The following is a 26,331-nucleotide window of genomic DNA, read 5'->3' as shown; positions in this document are numbered from 1 at the left end:
ATAAAATATTGAAAAATCCAGCCATGGAAAGAAAGGCATTCCCCGTTCCTCCAACCCTTCCCCCTAACTTGCCATTGTCCTCCTGAGGTTGCTGCACCCTAGCCCTGTGTTTGTTGACCCTTTAGCCATGCAACACTGTGCAATGTTATAAAATCAGGCTACTAAGATGGTGGCGTTAGCCAAACACCACGCCAAGTAATTGCTCAGGGGGATGTGTTGGGGAGGCAGTGTTTGTAAACAAAGGATTTGTAGATATATGATTGGCCAGTGTCACCTCTGCTGCATTTTATTACCTTCTGTGAATGTTTTGTTCAACTATGATTGCTATTTCCAGTAAATGGTTGCCAATATGAAATGCTTCAGGAGTATTATGAGGGAGCTGTTGTTTGAAATGCCATTTTGGTTGTGCTCAGCTGATTGACTGTCTGGTTTGGCTCACACTCGACCCCCACTCGTGGGGTTGTGCGGGTTAACTGGTGAACTGACCACAGCTTGTAAACAGTGGATAACTGAACTGACTTACTCCACCCCTTCTCGGCTCACACGCATGCCAACTAGAGTCTGCTAGATCTAGCAGTATGGTTATATGGCATACTGTAGGTCTATAAACTGGTAGTGTAGCAACTAGCAACTGCTTCATGAGTAATGTTTGCTGAGTTCCAAAGACAAAACTGTGGGGTAAGGGTGGGTGGGCTGGTCCAGCCCACCCACCCTTCCCCCTTCCTGCCTTGCCCCCACTCGGCTAGGGTGAGGCCAGTGCATGAGGATGGTGGCAGAGTGGAAGTGGGGGAGGCACAGGATCACTGTGTAAATAAACTGTAGCTCTACCTGTGGCAGGATATTTGAAGTGTCAACTCATTACCTAACCAAGAATTACTAATATTATTGACCTGGTCGTAAGTGCGAGCGTTCATAAGTCACATGCGTCGTGACTTGAGAACTCCCATTATACATACCTTACCATATCTAGATGCCATGTTTTATTCCTGAAATAAGGCAGAAGGGAGCACTAGGGACCAATAGATGACACCAAAAATAAGTTTGTCCTTTGATTGTACATTTTCCACCAAAATTGTGTACTCATATGTCTTCCTAAATAATTTAGGTAAGCAGAATCCCTTTTCACTATTCTCCTTTTTGTCCCTGCCACCCTTTGACTTGTCTTTGAACTTCCAGTCACACCCTCCCTTTCCACAGGACGAGGCTAGCTGGATGGGGGTGTATGTGACGATGGGCGGCGTGTTCATGGCCATCCTCGCCTCCCGTATCTCGGACATTCTCTTCGGCTACATGAAACTGACAATAATTAGCCTCATGGTGGTGGCAACAGCAGGCTATACATGGTTCCTCCTTCTCATGAATGAGTGCCTCCCATTCAGCAAAGGTGAGAGAGAGAGAGAGAGAGAGAGAGAGAGAGAGAGAGAGAGAGAGAGAGAGAGAGAGAGAGAGAGAGAGAGAGAGAGAGAGAGAATATTTACATTATAGATACATTGTAGAGTATAAGTACATAAGAAAACTACAAAATGAAGGGGGTTTGGGTCTGGAGGTCCAAGGCATGTATCTATGGGAGTGTTGGAATCATCACGTATAGGGGCGGAGCAGTGGAGTGCAGCATACATGGTGGCACCAGGAGTGTGTGTGTGTGTGTGTGTGTGTGTGTGTGTGTGTGTGTGTGTGTGTGTATTTATCTAGTTTTACCTAGTTGTAATTTTACAGGGCCTGGGCTTACGCTCGTGTGGTCCCGTCTCCGTATCTATAATTATCCAACTTTTCCTTGAAGCTCTGCACACTCTTTGCCGATACTATTTCTTCACTTAGTCTGTTCCAAACCTCTATGTTTCTTTGTGGGAAGATATTTTTCTTTATGTCTCTTGAGCATCTTCCCTTCCTCAACTTTTTACAATGTCCTCTAGTATTCCTACTGGAAGGTTCTTCTCTTAGTAGCAATTTCTCATTATCTACTTCTTCCATTTTACTCAATAGCCTATATAGGGTCGTGTGGTCACGACCCGGACAAGGTCTCTCCTCGACCACAGTCTGATGAACAATGAACGATCGAGCCTAGGGATGGATGCAGAGCTTATGACGATGAGGGAGGGGCGTCCTAAACTAACGCTTATTTACAAAAACCTCTCACGACGCGCGCGCTTGTAAGCATGGTAAGTATTTCGATTTTTTTTAAGAGATTTCTTTTTTTTTTTATATATCAGGATATATGAGACCACAATACATAAAGGATCAATCTGTGATAAGTGTTATGTTTAATATAGCCATATATTATAAAAAAATAATAAGTAATGAGTAAACAACAACAATGGACTTTGGGGCTGTGCCAAAACAAAAAAAATATTTTCAATTATTCTACTCGACAATTTGACAATTTTTAAAATTAAAAAAAAAAAAAAAAAAATGATTGCAAAGTTCTTACAACTATAGTGTATTATATGTACCATACAACTATAAGCCATGAAAAGGCTGAATGGTGTTTGGAACGGCTAAATATCGGTGATTTTTCAAGGCTAAATATGATTGATTTTTGAATTTTTATTTTTAATATGTGCCCCTATTTTTATTTACTTCTCCAAAAATTAATATTTAACCTTTTCAATTGTTTATTTTTTTTTTTATTTTTGTTAAATTTTTTGTGGGTTTATCGTGATTTAAAAAACGATGATGTCCGGATTTAATACAGCCGAGGTATGGAAGAATTTTTTTTTTTTTGACTTGATAATCACTCTTTTTTTAATTTTAAAACCAATAATAATATTAATATATAACATACCTAAAGAAAAAGAAAATATTTTAGGAAGAAAAAGATTTTTTGTTTTTTATTTATTTTTATTTTTTTTTTTATTATATATATTTTTTATTTTGTTTTTGTTTTTGCTTTCTTAGTGTGTGTCAAGTTCTAAGTGTCAAAAAAAAAAATAGTGTGTTTTGAAAAAAATAAACATGTTTCCGGTTGAGACTTTTAACCCCGGACTATGTCCCGTATCATGTTCTCGAATGCGACTCTCACCTCTCAGAGAATGGACAATTTTAAACCAATTTAAAATAATACTATGATATCTACATATGTAAAATACTGCATAAAACTCATGGCATAAGTTGGGCTTTCTTTTTATGCTCAATCTCCAAGTTTTTTTTTAGCTTTTTTTTTTTTTTTTATGAATATTATTCACTTTACACCACAACACTCATTTGTATTAGGTCTCCCCTTTCTCTTCTTTGTTCTAGTGTTGGTAAGTCCATTTCCTTTAGTCTCTCTCCATATGTCAGTCCCTCCAGTTCTGGAACCATTTTTGTTGCCATCCTCTGTATTCTTTCTATTTTTTTTTTATGTGTTTCTTCATATGTGGAGACCACACTGTTTCTGCGTATTCTAGTTTAGATCTGATCATACTAGTAATTAATTTTTTCATCATTTTTTTTTTGTGTGTGTGTGTGTGTATGTGTGTGTGTGTGTGTGTGTGTGTGTGTGTGTTTACCTATTTGTAGTCCACCGGGCCTGAGCTAAGCTCTAATAGTCCTGTCTCCACATCTACATTCATCCAGCCTTTCCTTTATTAGTTGGACGCTGTTCGCCTCCACCACCTTTTCCCGCAAGCTGTTCCATGTGTTAACACTTCTATGTGGAAAACTATACTTTTTCAAGTCACTCAAACAAGTTCCTTTATTCATTTTCTTTCCATGTCCTCTCAGCCCGTGCGTTCTCACAGTTGAGAAGAGATCATCTCTATCTACCTCATCTAACTTATTTACCAACTTTTACAGCATGATCAGGTCTCCTCTCTACTTTCTTTGTTCCAGTGTCGTCAAGTCCATCTTCAATCTGTCTTCATTTGTCATATTCGAGAGCTCTGGGACCATTTTAGTTGCAATTCTCTGTATCCTTTCCAACTTTCTGATATCCTTCTTTTTGTGAGGCGACCACACAACTGCAGCATATTCAAGTTTTGGTCTTATCAATGTTGTTATTATTTTCTTCATCATTTCTTTGTCCATAAAATGGAATGATACCCTTATATTTTGCATCATCCTGTAGATTTCTCCAAATAGCTTGTTTATGTGCTTCTCTGGGGATAGTGTGTCTTGCATCATTACTCCCATATCTTTTTCTTCATGTACTTACTACCTTTAAGTTTTCTTCTCCCATCCTGTATGTTTTCCTCTGTCTTTTTTTACTTTTCCCCATTTCCATAACATGACATTTGTTTGCATTAAATTTCATCTCCCATAACTGGCTCCATCTATACACTCTATCCAGGTCTTTTTGCAGTTCTTTACAGTCTTCCTCCATCCTCACTTTTCTTATTAACTCTGCATCATCCGCAAAAAGGCGCATATATCTATTTATACCCTTCGGCATATCATTTATATATATCATGAACATTATTGTTGCCAGAATAATTGATTGTGTGTGTGCATGCATGAGTGCGTGCGTGTGTGCGCGTGTGTGTGTGTGTGTGTGTGTGTGTGTGTGTGTGTGTATTTACCTAATTGCCTAGTTGTATTTACCTAGTTGTGGCATACGGGAAAAGAGCTACGCTCGCGCTGTCCCGTCTCCATATCCTCTCTTATCCAACTTTTCCTTAAAATCATGAATGTTTCTTGCACAAACCACCACCTCCTCCAATCTACTCCATAGCTCGATGCTTCTGTTTGGGAAGCTAAACTTTTTCACATCTCGCCTACACATGGTCGCCCTCAACTTCTTTCCATGTCCTCTCATTTCTCTCTCACTCCACACACACAGGTCCTCTCTGTCCAGATTCTCCACCCCACTCGCCACCCTGTACACCGCTATCAGGTCTCCTCTTTCTCTTCTTCTCTCCAGGGTTGTGAGCCCCATGCTATTGAGTCTCTTCTCGTAAGTCCGATCCCTAAGGTCCGGTACCATCTTAGTTGCCGCTCTCTGTACTCTTTCCAGCTTTCTTATGTTCCTTTTTTCATGAGGAGACTAGACCAGTGCTGCATACTCCAACCTTGGCCTTATCATTGTAACTATTATTTTCTTCATCATCTCTTCGTCCAAATACACAAATGCCGTCCTTATGTTCCTCAGCAAATTCATAGTTTGTCCCGTTATCCTGTTGATGTGTTTGTCCGGTGACATGTTCTCTGAGAAAGTCACTCCCAAATCTTTTTCTTCCATTCCTCTGCATATTATCTCACTTCCCATCTTATCATCATATTCACATCTACCACTCCTACCAAACTCTATTTTTTTACATTTCCCAAGGTTGAATTCCATCTGTCATGTACCACTCCACTCCCATATTTTGTCCAGGTCCCTCTGCAATGCCTAAGTGTCTTTCACATCATTGACTCGTCTCAATAGCTTTGCATCATCTGCAAACAAACTCACATAGCTGGTCACTCTGTCCACCATATCATTTATATAAACAGCAAACAATATTGGCGCCAGCACCAAACCTTGTGGGACCCCACTCCTCACTGGGCACCAGTTGGAAACCTTGTCCTTGATTATTGTCCTCATTTCCCTGTTAGTTAGGAAGTCCTCCAGCCACTTAATCAGTCCATCACCCACTCCACCCCTATTTTAATTTTCCAAATTAGTCTTCTCTGTGGTACTTTGTCGAATGCCTTTTTCAAATCCAGGTACACTCCATCCCCCCAGCCTTCTCTCTATTGTATTAAATCTGTCACCCTTGAGTAATAACATAAGTTGGTAACACAAGATTTCCCTCTCTTGAATCCAAACTGGCAATCCGAGATAATTCCATTTCTAAAAAATCCGACCACCTGTTTTTAACTAGCCTCTCACATATCTTCGCAACCACACTAGTGAGTGATACTGGTCTGTAATTTAATGGGTCCTCTCTCTTTCCTCCTTTATAAATTGGTACTATGTTTGCTCTTTTCCAATTTTATGGTACCCTTCCTTCTCTCAGGGAGGTGCTCATTATAGAGTGCAGTTTCTCTGCAAGTTGCTCGCTACATTCTTTCAGGATCCACTCTGATACTTCATCCGGCCCTGTCGCCTTTCTTACATCCAGCCTGTTCAAGCTTTCCTTGACCTCCTGCACCGTTAACTGTATCTCCTGCATAACCCTTCCTCTTTCCTGGCCCGGTGGTTGTACGAATTCATCTTCCTTTGTGAAAATTTTATGAAAGCTGTTGTTCATCACTTCTGCCATCTCTGCTGGGTCTTCATATGTAGTTCCATCCATTTTCAGTTTATCGATTGTTTCTCTATTCTTTAATTTGCCGTTCACATGTCTATAAAACAATTTAGGTTGGTCTTTGCATTTGTCTATTATATCTTTTTCATATTTCCGTTTTTCTTCTCTTCTAATCTTTGTATATTTATTCCTTGCTTGTTTGAAATCGTTCCACGAGTTGATTCTTCTTCGTCTCCTCCATCCCTTCCAAGCTTCCTCCTTTCTTTTTCTAGCCACCTCACATCTTTTGTTAGACCATTCCTTTTTACCAACATCCTTTTTGGTTACCTTAGGGACATATCTATTCTCGGCTTCTTTGTATAGCTTTAAAAACTCTTCCCACTTGTATTGTGTACTCTTGGCTTTGTACAGCCCACTTCAATTTGCATTCTCAAAAAAAGTTCTCATATCAACAAAGTCTGCCTTAGAGTATTTACTTCTCCCTATTTTGTGCTCCTCTTTTCAGTCCATCGTTCTCTTTTCTTTTACTTCAAATTCCACAACCGCATGGTCACTCTTTGCTATTGGGCAATCTATTTTAATATTTTCTATTACTTCCAGTTCCTTGCTAAAAACCAGGTCTAATCTTGATGCCTCGCCTTCTTTCCCGAATCTAGTATGTTCCTTAATCCATTGCGTCAGCACATGTTCCATTGCCAGTTGCAGGAGTCTTCCTCCCCACGACTCTTCTGTTCCCTGCGTCTGCCAATCCTCCCATTCTACCTCTTTGCAATTAAAATCACCCATCAAAATTATTTTTTCACCCTCTCTCAACATTGCATCCAGGCAACTCACTGTGTCTTGTATCATTTGTTCATATTCTCGGGGCTTCCATGCATTGGTTCTTGGTGGCACATACCCTACTACATACTGCCTCCTTCTTCCTTCAGCACCCACAGTTTTCACTTTCAGTACCTCTGCCAAGCCTTCACCCTCAATCACCTCCTCCACCTTAATGCCTTTCCTTACCATCAACATCACACCTCCTCCCTGTTTTCTCTTTCTGTCTCTCCTCCGTATATTGTATGCACCTTCTCCAATCCCCACCACCTCAATTGGGTCACACAACTTGGTTTCCATCAGCCTCACAATATCAGGTTCCCTGTCTCTCAAATAGTCGTTAAACTCTATCCACGATGACACTATTCCATTGAAATTCATATATGACACTTTCCATCCTTCCTCCTCCTGTGTGTGTGTGTGTGTGTGTGCATATGTGTGGAAGAGAGGAATTCCTCTTATGTCCTTCCTTTCTCCTCCTTTACACTTACCCATAAGGGGAAATAATATTGTGCTTTAAAATGCATTCAGGGGATACCTGGAAGGTCTGTAGTTGATTTAACACTCTGTTAAAATAATTGGTTTCTGGGTAGATTTCATCTATTCATGGATTTGCCCTGTATACAGAGGGGGGGGTAGAGTTCAGTACACAATGCCCATGAATAGCAGGGGTCCACATTTGTAGATTGTTAGTAAGGGAGTACAGATAACTCTCGATTTACGCGAGTTTGGTTTACATGTTTTTGAAATAACGCGGGGTCCAAAATCCAAATATATGTTTAATTTACATGTTGTTTCACTTATACGCGATATTTTATGGAGTGGCCACCAGATGTCTCACGCAACTGGACTCACACGGTGCCGCGGCCACACAGCTGAGCTCAGTTCTTCCTGCGCGCCACTTGAACAACAATACAGTACCCACGCTGCCACGCTACTCAACAATAGGGGTAGGCAGGTACCGGTACTAGTACTGGTACTAATGGTACCAGTACTGCTACTAACGGTACCAGCTTTACGGTACGGTACCAGTACCAGACTGCTTGGTACCGGTACCAATACTAGCCAGTCGCTCATGGTGTCCCTCATTTCTTCCTCACACGAGTGAGGCTGAGACTGAGTGACTGAGTGGATATCTCGGTGATATGGATATTCTCTCTCTCTCTCTCTCTCTCTCTCTCTCTCTCTCTCTCTCTCTCTCTCTCTCTCTCTCTCTCTCTCTCTCTCTCTCTCTCTCTCTCTCTCTCTCTCTCTCTCTCTCTCTCTCTCTCTCTCTCTCTCTCTCTCTCTCCACTGAATGAAGTGAATATTTATTTTTCGATAGAAACCTACCTCTTGTTTGATTTACATTGTTTTTGATTTACGCGACCTCTTCAAGGACACAATACTCGCGTAAATCGAGAGTTACCTGTATTAAAATACTGAAGGAAGATTTAGCAAATATAGAAAAAGAAAGGTTTAGATGGGGAAAAATTGAGATCATGGAATCAAACTCCATTGAACCCCTGTAATAATTGCTTCAAGCAATGAATATTTGGCTGGGAAACGGTTTCTCAAGATCATAACCTATTCATTAAGTAAGGTTTGCCTGTAATAATTTTGGGGACATTTTTGTTGTTAGGAAAAGGAGGAGCAAGGAAACACAGGTGTATTAAGGCAAATGTACTCCTGACTAGAGTTGCTTAACCCCTAAAGGACAACTGACCCGCAGGCGGAAATATTGGTGGGTTCTGTAAAAGGACAAGTGTCCCGCGTGTGGACACCTCTGCTTTCTTTTCTTTTCCTTGCTTCCTCGTGACCTTCGCTGTTGTTCCACATCTGAAATACACTAATTGACAACCTTAGGCCTAAATACATGCATCCCTGCCCCCCCAACAGCCAACACAAATATGCGTGTTATGCACCTGTACTGGTGCCCTGCGCATTATTATCAAGAACAAGATAGGCCTAGAGGTTCATTCACACGGCTAGTTGTGATGCATAAAGGACTCTCTCTTGGATATATGTAGTGAGTTTGCCATGTACAGTGATGGGATGGGATGGGATCCACAGATTCTGACCTTTCTGATAATGGTATTTTACCTCCGGGATTCACCTCAATCCCCATCAAGCCACGAGACCCTCTTCCAGCTGCCCCGCCACTTCACAAAATATATGACTCAGATGATGACGACACCCCAGTACATAGGACTAATCGCACCACCCAAAAATCAGGCACTAAAAGCTGTGGAAAGTTCCAAAGCTGCTGAAGTATGTAGCCAGCTACGTGTAAGTGTGTGACCTGCCATATTGCGCCACTTCTGACCTGCCTTGAGGTTATTCCAATCTGATTTTTTTATAAAATTCTTCATTTTTGTGTTTGTCTCTTTGATATCTACAACTTTTATTATTGTATGAAATTTTTTGTCCGATGAATTTGAAAATTTGACTTATTTTCAGTTTTCCGTAATTTCCAGGGTAATTACTAAAATAATTGATGAGACATTTATAGCATTAGAACCAGCTTGAAATTCTGTACAACTTTTATTGAATGAGTCTTTACAAGAAATGTACTTGAAAAATGGCTGTTTTATGCGCTGTTTTATGCATTCTTGGAAGTCACCTTTAGAACTTTTGCATCCCTTAAGGGTTAAGGGCTCTTCAGGAATACATGTGCCCTAATATACCCTCATTTTCTTCTTTTCCCTAATAATAAAAAGGATGATAGAAATGGGGGAGCCAGTTGTGAGAGGCCAGAGTTGGGATTGGTCCAGTTATGATTCACAGTAGCATTCATGTGCAAGCCTTGGGACAGTCATCACACCAAGTATCTCAATAACTTTTAAGTTGTCTTCTGTATATTTATGTATATTAATAATGATTTATAATATCTCAGCTAAAAAAGAAGTGATAAGAGGGCTTCAAACAGAAAAGATGGGTTAAAGTCCTAGGGTTGCGGCATCAATAATTTATCCTTGGCTGCCACCAGGGCGCAAATCTAATGACTGCATCAAGATGATGTCAGACAAACATTATATGAGAGCCCTCATGCTTCCTTCCAGCAAGATATCTATTATTAGGAAGAATCCAAGTGTTATCATATAAACTTTTTATATACTCTAACTTGCCAGTTTTGTGAAAAACTGTGTTTTGGAAGTGATTATCAATGAAAAAAAGAAGAATCTCCATAGGCATCTAGGCCCCATTTGGTCTGACATCATATGTGGAACATTTGAAAAAATCTGATGCTACAGTCGACGGTCATATTACAATGTCCTGTAACGCAGTAGGCTTTAAACTTTTTGTTTTGAGTTTACTCAATCAATTAATCAATGGGGGCATTTGCTAAGGGGTGCATTGAATCATCCACCCTAGAATGCCAAACCCAGGGGTTCCTCCTGGCAAATCTCCATGCAAGCCTTCTTTCCATCCATCCCAAAATACCTCATGGTAGAATCTGTCGACTTGCCTGAGGCCAAAACTCTGTGGGCGTTTCTTTGGCCTCCTCCACTGAGGTTTGTTTTTTACAGAAACAACCAGGTGAGCAGGTTCAGCATATGGATTGTGTGCCACATTCCCATATAGCCGGAGTTGGCGTTGGCGGACTATGTGGGTGGTAATAGTGTTATGCCGTGAATCAGTCTCACTGAAAAATTGTCAGTTTGACAAGTTATTCCAGCAATATCCCATAATTCTGCATCTACATTCATTAGCAAAGGCATCAGTCTGCCTTTTCAAGTCAGTATTCAGTGCCCAAAGAGTAAGACCAGATCCAGATCATTGTCGTTTTGTACAGGTATGGACAACGCCATACACTCATGCTGAGCGAGTCCATGACACCGTGAACCATACCAATCCACTGTAAGACTTTATGGCAGGCAAGACCCTTAATTGTTCTGAACTATGCTACCAAGGTATGTGAAATTTTCCAAGATGTCAATGTCATTGTCTTACAAATGAACAGACTGAACTGTTTCATCTAGCAAGCCTCTAAACACCTGTACCTTGATCTTTGCCCAGGAGACCTGGAGTTCCAAGGACTTTCCCTCCTCATGCAGTTCTGGAGAGCCATCACCAGAACCTCCAGTGACTTTGCAAGGATTACTGCTTCATCAGCAAAAACAAGGTCATTGACCCTGGTAATGCTAACAAATGCTCCACTGACTTTGGTCCACAACTCTGCATAGTACCCAGTCCATACAAGGGTTGAAAAATGATGGGGCAAGGACACAGCTCTGCCTCAGTTCCGCATTCACTGGAAGCTGGACATGCATGCCCCTCTCACACACACGCTTTACAGCACTCAGTTTCAGAGTATAGGCCAGGTAGCAAATCAGTGGCCTTTGCAACAATCCCATGGAGTTGCAAGAGATCCCAGAGTGCCTCGTGATGCCCTGAATCAGACACCTTGAGACCGACATAGGCTGCAAGCATCCCTGTTGAAACACATCTGCACTCCACCAGTACACCAAGTGCTAGGATAGTCAGTTGTAGGCTTACCAGGCGTGAACCTAGATTGCTCAGGTCTCTGCAGCTTCAACAGCTGGTTGTGAATCTGCATTAGCAATAGATAGGCAAGCACTTTGCCTGGCACACTGAGCAGTGTAATCCCATTATGGTTGTTGCAGTCCTGGCAGTCCCCTTTCCCTTTCCAAATAGGAACAAGCAGCCCCTTCTTCCAGTCAGGAAGAATGGTACCAGTTTGCCATATGGTGGTCCAGACCACATGAAACCCACGGGTCATGGCTTCCCCTCCAGCTTTGAGCAGCTCCGCACTGATGTTACAGGTACCCAGTGGTGGGCATGGTTTCGCTAATCCGCTAATTAGCGAAGCTAACTTTTTTGTTAGCTGTTTAGCGTTTTCACCAAATTTGGAAACAGCTAGTGGATCAATTAGCTTCCGCTAAATGAAGTTCCTCCTCCGCTAACTTAAATCCGCTAAAAATTCATACAGGTTTGTTCTTGTCCGTTGTGGGCAGACACAGCACCAGTTGAGCCACATGGCGCAATAATTCCAGGGCTTCCACTCTTGGGTAAATTACGCCTTAAAGTTGGGTAATTGGAATATTATTATGAAAACTTTTGGGTATTTTAGGCTCATGCATCTTCCATTTCCAACTCATTGAACTCGGAATTTAATAACAAGAATTTGATATTTTCCACCTGACAAGAAGTAAACTTAAAATAATAAAAATAAAAGTGTCAGTTATGGAAAAAGGTTAAAAAATGCATAAATTTGCGGGAAATCTTTGGGTAAAATATACAGATTTAGGATAAACTGGAGGCTTCTTTCTCTTCTCTTCTTGTTGCTTGTTGGGCTCTTTGTTCAGTTGAGCTGCGACGTTGTCACCGTCTAGTCTCGTTCATTTTTATCGCCTTGTTTATCGTTATCGACGTCATGGAAGGTGACCTGAAAGAGGACATTTTTGTTCCGCCTGAGGATGTTGACTCTGCACACTCATGAGCACATGCCAAGTCTTTCAGCCTCTTGAGACGGAGTGCAATATTGTTGCATCTCAAGATTCTTCTTTACTTGACATGAAGCTGAAGTGTTGCAACAACTAGTCAACAATCAGTAGCTGGAGTAGGTAGGAAGACACCTACTGAATGGGCGCAAGCCACTCCCGGTGAGGTATATATGGGAAGTGAGGAGGGTGCTGAAGCCCTCCAAAGACCCTTCTCATTACCTCACTAACCGTTTCTCTATTGTCTCATCAACACCAGAGAGTAGTTCAGCATGCTCTCTAAAGACAGATCCTCTCTCTATTCACACCACACCACAGTCACACAACACACACACCATTTCCCAAAATTCAAAATTCAAAATGGCGTTCAATAACCATGCCTCGGAGTCCCCGCCTGGAGGGGGACCACAAATTCCCCCAGGGAGGACTCCCCTTCTGGCTGCCGACCTGAGAGGTATCTTGATAACTCCTCGAGCCCTCTCAATTTCTGCAACATTCACGGTCTTCATTCTAATTTTCATTCTGTGGAACACCATCTCTCCTCTAAACCTCACCTTTTCTTCCTCACCGAATTACAGGTTTCTGAGGCTACTGACAGCAATCTTTACTCTGTTCCCTCCTACTATCTCTATCCTAAATTTCAATCCAAAGCTGGATGTTGCGCCTACGTGCGCAACGACATCACTTACTCTCGTGCCCACGACCTTGACTCCTGAATTTTCCACCATCTGGCTAAGACTTCATTGTCATTCTACTACTAAATACATGTGCTGTTTATCTCTCACCTAACTCTACTAACTATGTAAAATTCTTTAACTACTTGAACTTTAAAGTGGAGCACATCTTGACCCACTCTCCCTTTGCTGAAATCTCCATCTTGGGAGATTTCAATGTTCACCACCAGCTTTGGCTTTCATCCTCTTTCACTGACCATCCTGGTGAACAAGCCTACAACTTTGCTCTCCTCAATGACCTAGAGCAGTTGGTTCAGCACCCTACACATATTACCAACCGTCTTGGAGACCGGCACAACATACTAGATCTCTTCCTTCCCTCTAACCCTTCTGCTTACTCAGTCAAACTGTTCTCTCTGTTGGGCTCCTCCGATCACAACCTTATTTCTGTATCCTGTCCTATCGCTCCTGTTGATCCTCTGGGCCCACTGAAGAGACGATGCTTCTGGCATTTTGCTTCAGCTCGGTGGGACGACCTGAGGATGTACTTTTCCGATTTTCCGTGGAATGATTACTGCTTCCAGGATAGAGACCCCTCTGAGTGCGCCCAGCGCATCACAGAGGTGATTGTCTCTGGAATGGAGGCTTTTAATCACGCTTGTTCTCGTGCCGTCAAAGATAGAGAGGCAGCTCACGAAAGGTTCCAGAGCCTTCGAACTCCCACTAGCCATGAACTTTACATTTCTGCCTGGAATCGTGCCAAATCTATTCTCCGACTTACCAAAAACTCCTTCCTTGATAGAAAATGCCAAAACCTTGCTTTTTCTAATTTTTCCTGTGACTTCTGGCATCTAGCCAAAAACATCTCCTCCAACTTCACTTCTTCATCTTTCTCTCCTCTCCTTAGTCCTGATGGCAGCACTGTCGTCTCAGCCATCTCTAAGGCTGAACTGCTTTCTCAAACTTTCTCTAAAAACTCCACTCTAGACGATTCTGAGCATATACCTCCTACTCATCCCCCCCTCTGACTCCTTTATGCCTGTTATTAAGATTTTTAAGAATGATGTTTTCTATGCCCTCTCTGGCCTCAATCCTCAGAAGGCTTATGGACCTGATGGAGTGCCTCCTATTGTCCTTAAAAACTGTGCTTCCGTGCTGACACCCTGCTTGGTCAAACTCTTTTGCCTCTGCCTGTCAACATTTACCTTTCCTTCCTTCTGGAAGTATGCCTTCATACAGCCTGTGCCTAAGAAGGGTGACCGTTCGAACCCCTCAAACTACTGTCCTATAACTTTGCTTTCTTGTCTATCTAAAGCTTTTGAATCAATCCTTAACCGAAAGACTCAAAAGCACCTTTCCACTTCTGACCTTATATCTGATCGCCAGTATGGGTTCCGCAAGGGGCGTTCTACTGGTGATCTTGCCTTCCTAACTGATTCTTGGTCATCCTCTCTTAGCTATTGTGCTGGACATATCAAAAGCCTTTGATAGGGTCTGGCACAAATCTTTGCTTTCCAAACTACCCTCCTACGGTTTCTATCCTTCTCTCTGTACCTTTATCTCTAGTTTCCTCTCTGACCATTCTATATCTGCTGTGGTAGATGGTCACTGTTCTTCCCCTAAATCTATTAATAGTGGTGTCCTGCAGGGTTCTGTCCTATCTCCCACTCTCTTTCTGTTGTTCATTGATGATCTTTCCAAAATGAACTGTCCTATCCATTCTTACGCCGATGACTCTACTGCATTACTCAACTTCTTTTAATAGAAGACCCACCCAACAGGAACTAAATGATTCCAGGCTGGAGGCGGCAGAACGCTTAGCCTCAGACCTTACTATTATTTCCGATTGGGGCAAGAAAAACCTGGTGTCCTTCAATGCCTCAAAAACACAGTTTCTCCACCTATCCACTCGACACAATCTTCCAAACAACTATCCCCTATTCTTTGACAACACTCAGCTGTCACCTTCTTCAACACTAAACATCCTCGGTCTATCCTTAACTCAAAATCTCAACTGGAAACTTCGTATCTCTTCTTTTACAAAATCAGCTTCCTCGAGGCGGGGCGTTTTGTACCGTCTCCGCCAGTTCTTCTTCCCCACACAGTTGCTATCCATTTACAGGGGCCTTGTCCGCCCTCATATGGAGTATGCATCTCACGTGTGGGGGGCTCCACTCACACAGCTCTCTTGGACAGAGTGGAGTCTAAGGCTCTTTGTCTCATCAGCTCTCCTCCTCTTACTGATAGTCTTTTACCTCTTAAAGTTTGCCGCCATGTTGCCTCTCTTTCTATCTTCTATCGATATTTTCATGCTGACTGCTCTTCTGAACTTGCTAACTGCATGCCTCCCCGTCTCCCACGGCCTTGCCACACACGACTTTCTACTCAAGCTCATCCCTTTACTGTCCAAATCCCTTACGCCAGCATCTTCACTCTTTCATCCCTCACGCTGGTAAACTCTCGAACAATCTTCCTTCATCTGTATTTCCTCCTGCCTACGACTTGAACTCTTTCAAGAGGAGGGTATCAGGACACCTCTCCTCCCGAAATTGACCTATCTTTCGGCCACTCCAACTCTTTTTAGGAGCAGTGAGTAGCGGGCTTTTTTTTTTAACATTTGTTACCTTTTTTTTATGCCCTTGAAATGACTCCTCTGCTTTAAAAATAAAAAAAGAACTCAGCACTCTTGAAAAGCAAGTATTTACAAGAATATGATCTCCTTAGTTACTCCTCTGGCATTGCTATACCAGCAGTGCAGCTCTAGTCTCTGGTGCCAAGAACCTGCAATTCTCAAGCTCCTGGATCTTACAAAATTCAGGAGGAGAGAGCTGTTGGTGTTCCTGATATCAGAGTCATGGGGACCAGCACATAACTTAGAATCAGCCCTGTCAGTGCCAGTAGTAGCATCATAGTCACTCAAAACAATGAGTGTGTCTTGAGGAGGGCACTGGTCTCATATGGACTCGAGTTTGGTGTAGAACACCTCTTCAGTTTCACCCATCTTGATAGGAGCATATACTGCAACAAGAGATAGCCCAGTGTGTTCTTCAGCCTCACTCGCAATATATGTTCATCAACCAGAGAAACCTCAACCACAAATGGCTGCAGTTAGCTGGATATGCCTATAGTTACTCTCCTAAGATGGGCACAATTGCTCATACCTCACCAGTAGTAGGTATAACTCCCACTACTGATCTTGCCACTGCCAGGTCTTCTCATATCAGAGAGTCCCTCAATGTCCATCTTCAGCCTTCTGAGGTCATTTGATAGGTAGGGCAGTCAGTGATCCTCCGAGAGACTCAAGACATTCAGGAGCCAGCATGTAGAGTGCTCCAAAGTAGGATTGCACCGATTAATCGGTAAGTAATCGGTAATTGGCCTTTTGACCGATTAATTGGGGCCGATTAGTATTTTTTTTCTCTTTTATAATACAATGTACATAACACAATATTAATAATATTAATGTAAGGATGGTGATGTTACCAAAACTCTGATACCTTTCCACATCATTTATTTCAAACAAGCAAATGAATATTAGGTAATTCAAATTAATATATAAAATTATGATATGAACTGAAGTACCGGTATTTGCTTCAACTCTGAAACTAGAAAAAAATCAACATATTTTATATTACAACCAAGAAAAATTATATACCTATTTCAACTTGCTTAGTACAGTAATTGAGTAATATCATTCACCATGCCTGCCGTGCATAAGGAAACAAGTTATTGTAATATAATGAAAAGTATGGAACTAGACAAGTGATTTTTCTTGGTACTTTAAATGCTCACTGAGACACACTGACTGACTGACAGGCAAATGATAGCCTGTGGAGTGGGTCTCATGGAGTCTCACCGAGTCTCACCGTACTGGTACTGGACACGTTCGGATACAGACTTCATACGGTACGCTTATTGAGGGACATTATTCAACTTTTTCATCAGTGTAGCTACATGAAGTTATTATTTCATATTAATATGCAGTAATCATACTGTATATTTTGTACTAATAAAAAAAATGAAAACATGCATGTTTTTAGTTTAGAAGTAAGCAAACACAGTGTAACAGACAGTAAATTTGTAGAAGACTTGAGAGATTGATAAACTTTCTGTACACTACCATTTCTAGTAGCATCTAGGATCACCAGAAGAACGAGAAAACTGGCAAATTCTAACATTAAAACCAGGATGTTTCCACAAAACAAGGCTAAATTATAAGTAACAAATTACTAAAAGTATTTGCTCTCCATACAGGAGATGACAGTTGGACAGTAAACAAAGTTGTAAATATGAGGGTTACGGTATGTCTTTAACTTTGTGGTACCAGTGTCCAGTAATTAATGCAGATTAATCACATTTACAATTTCTAAATAATCGGCTGATTATTGGTTATTGATTAATCGGTAATCGGCCAAATTGCTTATCGGTACAACCCTACTCCAAAGGTTAATCCCGTGCCTGGTTCCGTGGGCTGATGCTGTGTCTGCACCTCCCTGGCCACCCTCATAACAAAAAGAAATGTTAGGGGGTTCTTCCTTCAAGATGCTGGAGTCCCATAGGCTTTGCCCTGTACGTATCACTGATGGCAGGCTTGCCTGATGCAGATTCATCAAGGAAGCCTGCTGTGCAGTCGGGCCCCCCCAGCAAAAGCAGATCAGGGTTGAGGCTTCTGCTGCAACCCCAGCATCTACCCTTTGATTTGTTTTTAGGCAAAGGAAGGTTTTTGGTGGGGGAGGGGGTGCAAACCCCTCCCCCAAAACAAATCCAAATCAGAAGCTGCACTGACTGCTAACTGTAGGGCAGGGACACAAGACCCCTGAGAGATAAATCCCCCGGCTACCCAAAGAAAGAGGCATTAACAGAAATGAGAGAAAAAGAAAGAAAGAGAGTTTGGGGGGTTTGAGGTCACTGCACTCCTCATCCCAATAGACCAGCCCATGAGTTTACTGCTTTGATGAATCTACAGTAGTGAAAAACACATTGGTGGACAAACTGAATAAATGTAATTGTAATTTATATTATACTTGACCTTTGATCCAGTGAAGTAAATGGGGACTCTACTAGTTTGTTATCAGGAAAAAAGTTTATTGCTTAGTTATAGTGTATGGTACTTAAAATCTTTTACAACACTCATATGCTGACAACTCCACTCTGCATTATTCAACTTCTTTCAATAGAAGACCCTCTCAACAAGAAGTACACGACTCCAGACTGGAGGCTGCAGAACGCTTAACCTCAGACCTTGCTATCATTTCCGATTGGGGCAGAAGGAACCTTGTGTCCTTCAATGCCTCAAAAACTCAATTTCTCCACCTATCAACTCGACACAATCTTCCAAACACCTATCCCCTATTCTTCGACAACACTCAGCTGTCACCGTCTTCAACACTAAACATCCTCGGTCTATCCTTAACTCAAAATCTCAACTGGAAACTTCATGTCTCCTCTCTCGCTAAACTAGCTTCCTCGAGGTTGGGCGTTCTGTATCGTCTCTGCCAGTTCTTCTCCCCCGTGCAGTTGCTATCCATATACAGGGGCCTTGTCCGCCCTCGTGTGGAGTATGCATCTCACGTGTGGGGAGGCTCCACTCACACAGCTCTTCTGGACAGAGTGGAGTCTAAGGCTCTTCGTCTCATCAGCTCTCCTCCTCCTACTGATAGTCTTCTACCTCTTAAATTCCGCTGCGATGTTGCCTCTCTTTCTATCTTCTATTGATATTTCCACGCTGACTGCTCTTCTGAACTTGCTAACTGCATGCCTCCCCCCCTCCCGCGGCCCCGCTGCACACGACTTTCTACTCATGCTCATCCCTATACTGTCCAAACCCCTTATGCAAGAGTTAACCAGCATCTTCACTCTTTCATCCCTCACGCTGGTAAACTCTGGAACAATCTTCCTTCATCTGTATTTCCTCCTGCCTACGACTTCAACTCTTTCAAAAGGAGGGTATCAGGACACCTCTCCTCCCGAAATTGACCTTTCTTTCGGCCACCTCTTTTGATTCTTTTTCGGGAGCAGCGAGTAGCGGGCTTTTTTTATTATTGTTTTCTTTTTTGTGTGCCCTTGAGCTGTCTTCTTTGTTGTATAAAAAAAAAAAAAAAAAAAAACTACTTCCCCCTTCTAAGTTTCTAATAACAGTAATACCTAGGTTTACAAGTGCCTTACTTTGAGTGTTTTGATTGACGAGCAAAAAAAATCACTATAAATGGATTGGTTTATGAGGGGTGACTTGGTTTACGAGCATCCTGGTTGTACATGTCGAAGACGTGAGCATGGATTCCATTTGTTCGCCGCAAAACGAGAGGACTCAGAGCGGAAAACAATGGGAATGGGGTCTCAGTCCGCGTTATACACTCGCAGTGGTAGCACCCTGTGGGGTTCTTGGAAAGGTCTGGACTTCTGAAGATCTCGATGTATTCTCGGCAATAAAAATATAGAAAATAAAATATCTGAAAATTGAGTTCTCAGACTCACAGCCCCTTCTCGTCCTTATTTTGACCAATCGCACTCTCATAAGGGTAAGCAAAGACCAGCTGTACCTGCTCTTAAGTTTATTTAACACAACAAGGAAAACTTTGCTGGAAATGAGGAGTAATTAGTTAATCCAGGCACACAGCTACCTAGCTAACTGGCTTAAAATACCTTAGACTAGGGCAATACTTATCACCAGCAGAAAAGGCGTGTCTGAAGCCGCCCGCGGGTGCCACGTGGTGCTCACACCCATGATGAAGTCCTGAATCCAGCCACACACCGCCTCTCGTAACCTCCCAGGGCCGTCCTGTAACCTCCCAGGGCTTTCCTTGCCTGCAGTACACAGTCGAGGTGACTTGTGGATACTGGCAGGGCAGGAAGACCACCACGAACACGTGGGAGGAGGGAAGTAGCAAAGGGACGTCTGTCCTGCAACGAAGCACCCAGAGAAGTAGGGTGCGGCTGGGTCGCGGCCGCCACTTGCCCTGGCTTGCCCGGCTTGCCAGCTCTCGCCGCAGCTGACATCTCTTGCTCTGGATTACACTTAATTTAACGCCTTTACGGCTATGGGTTATTATTTATTAATAACCTAACACCATGCACTAAGTAATAGAAGGTCATGCATCCCACGAATATTTCAGCATTGGCAGCAATAGGCGATAATATTATTTGAATAAGCTCCGCCCATTCTTGCTCTTGCTGTACAGGTGACCCATTGGAGAGTAAAACAGAATTTCCACACAGCTCTTTCTTGGCATGAGGAGTTCATGACACACCCGCACGCTCCTGTCCGCTTACTTTTGTGCTCTAGTGTGTGATCTTTGTGTTTTCAGCACTACAGTTTTGATTTATGATGTTTTTGGTTTGCGAACAAAATTCCAGAACGAATTAAGCTCATAAATTGAGGTATGACTGTACTTTTAGTTTCTGCATAACATTAATGTTACATTAAACACAATTCTTTTTCTCAACCTTGGGAGTTATTTTGCTGTGCATAATAGCAAAATAAGCATGGAGTGAGGACATACACAAATGGACCAGGTAGCAAGGTCAGGAGGTAAACAGTGGCTGACATGCTTGATTTGGCGAGAACGCTGCACCACCATGTAGCCACCTAGCAGACACATTTGTCAAAAGCTAACTTTTGAGATGTCCGGTCTGTTTGTCTTGTAGTGAATGGAGTCTGTTAAATCCGCATTTCACTAAATCGAGGTCTGTTGATTTGATGTCGAGTGTATGTTGAAATTATAGTTGTATGTAGTTTATATTCTTCAGTATAAATGCAGTTATAATTGGAAATTAGAAATGGAAAATATTATGTAAATAATTATTTTTAATGTATAATTGCACCAACCTTGTATGTTCCCCACAGTCCAGCTGTTCATCAGTGTCATCATCGGGGCATCGTTCAACTATGCCTGCTCGCCTCTCTTCTTTGAATTGGCGGTGGAGCTTGCCTTCCCTGTGCCTGAAGGGGTTGTTGGGGCCTTCTTGACCATCTGCTGGAATGTGGTAGCTGCTGTCTTCCTCTTCGTCATGCAGACACCCCTTGCCAAGAGTATGTTTTTTTTTTTTTTTAAGGAAAGGGAAGGGAGAGGGCAGAGGGAGTGCCATCAGCAGGTTACTTTCTAATTTTAAGACAATTATTTGCCTTAGAGTCATAGAGATGTCATAGCTATGCAAAAAGGGAGGGAATACACAGAGAATGGGATTATTGGAAGAAATACATCATATTTGGGGTGCATAAGCTGCATGTTGTATTTGCAATCACCAGCACAGTAATATGAAATACTAAATAGGAGGAAGACTATGGCAGAGATTTTATTTTGGCATGAAATAAGTAGAACGAGAAAAGACATACTCCATTACTTTTGTTTTAGTTTGTGCAATAAACAATATTATTATATAATGAGTAAGAGGAGAAAGGTCACCCAAAGGGTTTTTGTGTATGGTATGGCAAATGGAGCAAAAAGGACAGTCTACTCTCAATGTTCATTGTTTTGATGTATTGCAGAGACTGTACTGTGGATGGATTACCTGCTTGCTATTCAGGGACTAGTGGTGGTGATGATGATGATTCTAGTGAAGGAGGAGTATCGTCGCACCTTAGTTGACAAGGCCCCAGCAGAAGAGCAGGAGGCAGTGGTGGCAGCAGTGGTGGCACCCCCATCACCCAGCCCCCCAAGAGACCAGTCACACCAACCACTTGTACTCTAGCTCACACCAGCCAATTTTAGCCTAGCATATTAGTGTAGACTGGTGACTTATTGATGTGTTCATGCATGTGTTCATGTGTGTTCATGTGTGTGTGTGTGTGTGTGTGTGTGTGTGTGTGTGTTCATGCATGCATGAATGTGTGGGTGGGGTAGTGTTTTGAAAGATGTGCAATTAAATTGGATATAAGTTTTTGTAGTGTGGACCAAGGTTTTCCTATTGCTGCAGAGTGTAATGCAAAAGTTGGCCAAGGTTGTATTATTATTTTTAGGAACTGATTAGTAGAAAGATGAGCATGGCTAGAAAGTTGTCTCTGAGTGTTATGTGTGTTTCGTGGTGAGGGTGATGACTTAGTTGTAGTAGTTTTTGACAATGTTGTTCATTCATAGACATCTGTATAGTTAATTGTGTGACAATGTTTTTTTCATGTATTTAAAAATTTTATCGTTCAGAATTATTTTAGTATGAATATTGAAGAATATCTAGGCATATAATAAAGAAGTATTTTTATGCATTATTAGAGGAATAAGTGTGAATGTGCCCATGATAATATGTTAGGTTGGAGTTTCACCTTTCAAAGCAAGTTGAACACATGCTATAATGTGTGTTGTAGATCCACACCTTATACATTAATTGTCAACAATTTCTCATATGCATTGCTCCAGCACCTCTTCATTGATAACCTTATCAATATTTTGTAAATAGGAATTTTAAAATTTTATACTTATAGTGTATGGATTTTTTAATGTTAAAAATATCATAGGGGAAAAATTACCATAATAATTTCATTAACTACAGATGTAAGGTTTTATTGAGGGACTGATGAACTTTTCATGAATATTGAATTCATAGGGCAACAAAAGAAGAGGTTTACATGTATTGAAAAGAATATTATCAATGATGTTATTGCATTGTATACCTAGGAAGCTGTCATGCTATATTTTCTTACCAGTTGAGAGTGAATTTCCTATTGGTGCAAGTTATTCTGTATGAAGGAACGGAGTTTGTGAAGTCTGTGAAGGATCTTGCACATTTTCAGATCTTTGTGTTGTGACAAAGCATTTGTAATTACCGTTTCTGTTTTTCTTAGTCACATCTGTAGGTTAGTATTTTTGTTGTCTCTTAACTATATCATAATTACATTTGTAGTCTTTAAATGATGTTAGCATTTGAAAAATTACTCTGGGCATGTTTTATTTTTATATTTATTATTTTATTTAGTTTACTTATTTATTGCTTGGATATCAACTTACAAACCACTGTTATTTCAGTGCCACTAGTCCGTAAGACGCTAAAAATTTAAAAGCATTCTAAATGATATTCAACAATGACCAGGTTGATCTTTTTTGTAGCACAGATATTGTAAGACATAAGTGCTATGTCTAAGGATTATATTTATTGGAGCAGAGCAGTGGTTCCCAAACTATCGTACATGACACTCTTTTACTTTAACTCTAGAACTGTAACGCTGAATTTAACTAACGTAGACAATAATGTGGGTCTGGCCGGACCCACTGTAGAAAATATTGAAAAAAAATACAAAAATCATATTTCTTGACCTCCAGAGGTACAAATCTCTTAAAATAGACATTCCTGCATACAATCACAGTTTGTAAATCAAAGTTTTTCTGCACTTATTTTTTTGTGAGTAAAAAAATAAAAAAATGTACAAAAATAGTAGGTAACGCATATAATACATATACGAGACACCTTTGACACAAAAATAAATTCGAACTAAAATTCCTCTTTCTTGGGTGGATGGCCTTCATGAAGAATGATGGCAAGTCCCTATGCATCAGAAAAAGTGATATGCCTGGAACAAATGAATATGACCAAGTATTCTATCTCTAATTTAGGATATCTTATATTTATAAAGTCACATGCATACATGTAACATGTATATTTGCATAATAGTTTGTATTTTGAAAGAATATCTATATTCATGAAGAAAATGCATCACCATAAACATCAGTTTGCGTGTGGAATGGCGAGGTGACATGGAGAAGCCTAAAGGGCCGGCAATAGGTGATATGCACTCTGTTATCTTTTCTTCTACTGAGTCTTGGTTGTGTTTCTGTGGTGTCACAGTAACATTCATGATGCGTCGATGCCAATTTTAACTTTTGGTACATTGTCATGGCAGTCAACAGGGAGGGAGGAGGCCTTATAAGTAGGGATTTTGGCAGTGGCTGTGGGTGTGGGCACTATGGATGTGATTTGAACTTCGGTGGCAATATCTTCACTTTCACAATAAATTGGTTCAATAGTGACACATAAACTGATGGTGTCCTCTGCTGAGATCTGTGCGATAACTTTTTGCTCAGTACAGTGTGACGCGTTATCGTTTTTTTCTCGTGATTTCCCTCTCTATCTTAAACTAAAAAAATATATAATAGTTACAGATATGTAGATGATAACAACACTTTAATGAAAGCTGAATTGCCTACTAAACATATAAACTTGAATTAGTGCCTCTATGTCTCGTACTTGTATGTACACAGCACTACAATAATAACTTTTCTATATGAAGTAAGAATATGAGCAAGAATCACATGGCTAGAATTTGTGGGTCCAACCAGACCCACACTACCTCCTACCTCATGTCAAGAGCGTGCACAGTGTAGATGGCATAAACCATCATCAAGCTCTGAGTGTCAAATGGATTCAACCAGAAGCACAACTCGCTTACAGCTACCACTTTGGAAAAAGAGGTCAAATATCAAAACTTAGAGACAGCGTGAGTCTGCCTGGACCCAGCGTTACAGTTCTAGGGTTAACAAAACCCTCAGGGCCCCCTTGAAGATATTTTGATAACATAAGTAGCTTCCAGTCATATGCTGCCATATATCATGTCTCATTTCACATACCACACAACCATTGACCCTACCAGTCATATACCACCACATACATACCACAGTTGCAGTATATATCAGTAGTAATACACCACAGAGTCACTCAATACAGCACATAAAAATTTGATATTAACCATGAAACTGAATCAAAAAGGAATCTTTGTAAACTCTGCTAGAGAGTAAACATCATGCATCTTGACAGTGATAAAAAAGGACATTAAGAAATTCACTAAATGAACAATAATTCAAGATAAGATATAAGCTAATGTAAATCTGAGCATACATAGATAAGTGAGAATTGGTGGGTGGAAGATAAGTAAACAATACCACCAGTCACTAACAATGAATCTGCAGTATCCATGAGGCAGAACAGACTAATGCAAAAATAAAACTGAATAGTGGTTTTATTTTATATTTCATTAATCCCTAAAAGGTGGGCAGTTTTGGTCACAAACGCATGCTCAAGTTGGGTGGTTTGAATCACAAATAGCTATTCTTCAAGGACTCATCACCCATAAAGTATAAATTTTATAGACATAAATGTGGTACCATGACACGCAGCATACATTTAACTAAATGAAGGCAGCCAGATTTGTGTGATGTGGGGGAACAGCATAAGGAAGGTGGGAATGAAGGTGTTTTTCTTTGCTTTGCGCTGAGTTACCTTGAATGGACCAAGGCAGAGCCTCTGGATTGGACTGTGGTCAGATTGAAGGAAAAGGTAGTTGATGGGAAACTCATGCAAACAAATTTCTTATTAAGCATATGAATTTTTTTTTTTTTAGGTATACAGTCGAGTCACGTGTGGTGCGATTAATTGGTTCTGAGCAACGGCCGTGCCATAGGAAACTGCGTCATAGAAATAACTGAACCTATGGAGAAAATTCAGTTTGGTTCTGGCCTTTTGCCATTTTGCCCAACCCACACTTTTTTTTATTTTTTTATTATGATTATGATTATAATTATTATTATTTTTTGCTCGTTCTAGCCCGTGCACCGGTAGGCATTATCTACCTTTTGATGTTGTTCAGTCCGACCCCACGCTCACCACCTTATCCACTCGGCCATCGCCAACACCCACTTTTTCACTCAGTACGTATGGGGAAAATACAATTTGGTACTGGCTAGCCACCATTTTATCCCACCTGCATTCACATACGTTGGCGAATCTTGCCCCTTGGTTTCCCAGCAGGCTTGCTGGGACCGCCCAGGGCGCTCTCAAATGCGTGACGCCGCAGCACGTGTTGCCAACTCAGAGTGCCTGCTCCAGCCCGGTTTGGAGAGGTGGAGTGCCTCCGTGCTGTGATGACATCATCAGCAAATATGTTGGCCCAAACAAACACATATAAGTGCTTCCATTGCATTTCACCTCTCTGTGCCACCATAACCACTGCAGCTTCCTTTTCATCCTCTGTTGCAAGGAGCTCGTCAGCCAGAACAGCTAGTGATGCATGTTCAGACATCGTCAGGAAGATCAGCGGACGCCATTTTACTGCCAGAACAGCTAGTAAACGTCGTCAGGAAGATCAGTGGACGCAATTTTGCTGCCAGTGAGATGCCATTACCATAGCAACGACGAGGCTCAACTGAGAGGCGCACAAAAGCATTTGATAGAGGGTTCCGGGAGGTCTGGGCGCCCGGGGCGGCCCGAGTCGCTCTCTCAAACGCACCCCAGGAGAGACCACGAACTGCGTCATAGATGGTTTTACCC

General features: G+C 41.5%; 1 protein-coding gene and 1 long non-coding RNA gene across 4 annotated transcripts in view; one reads left to right on the top strand and one right to left on the bottom strand.

The window, feature by feature from the left end:
- LOC127005567 (uncharacterized) overlaps positions 1-9,061 on the bottom strand; it is a 31,474-nt gene extending 22,413 nt beyond the window's left edge. The window contains exon 1 of the long non-coding RNA XR_007758720.1: positions 8,298-9,061. This is a non-coding gene — a long non-coding RNA (uncharacterized LOC127005567). The remainder of the gene's footprint in view (positions 1-8,297) is intronic.
- LOC127005565 (solute carrier family 49 member 4 homolog) overlaps positions 1-25,027 on the top strand; it is a 119,554-nt gene extending 94,527 nt beyond the window's left edge. For all 3 annotated transcript variants that reach the window (XM_050874503.1, XM_050874502.1, XM_050874501.1), the window contains 3 exons: positions 1,198-1,384; positions 20,927-21,112; positions 21,569-25,027. In XM_050874503.1, coding sequence (XP_050730460.1) covers positions 1,198-1,384; positions 20,927-21,112; positions 21,569-21,771 — 576 coding nt within the window. In that variant the 3' untranslated portion in view covers positions 21,772-25,027. The remainder of the gene's footprint in view (positions 1-1,197; positions 1,385-20,926; positions 21,113-21,568) is intronic.
- The last annotated feature ends 1,304 nt before the right edge of the window (positions 25,028-26,331 follow it).

The sequence above is a fragment of the Eriocheir sinensis genome, chromosome 30, assembly GCF_024679095.1.
Source record: "Eriocheir sinensis breed Jianghai 21 chromosome 30, ASM2467909v1, whole genome shotgun sequence".
Lineage (NCBI taxonomy): Eukaryota > Metazoa > Arthropoda > Malacostraca > Decapoda > Varunidae > Eriocheir > Eriocheir sinensis.
This window is presented reverse-complemented; position numbering and strand designations above follow the sequence as displayed.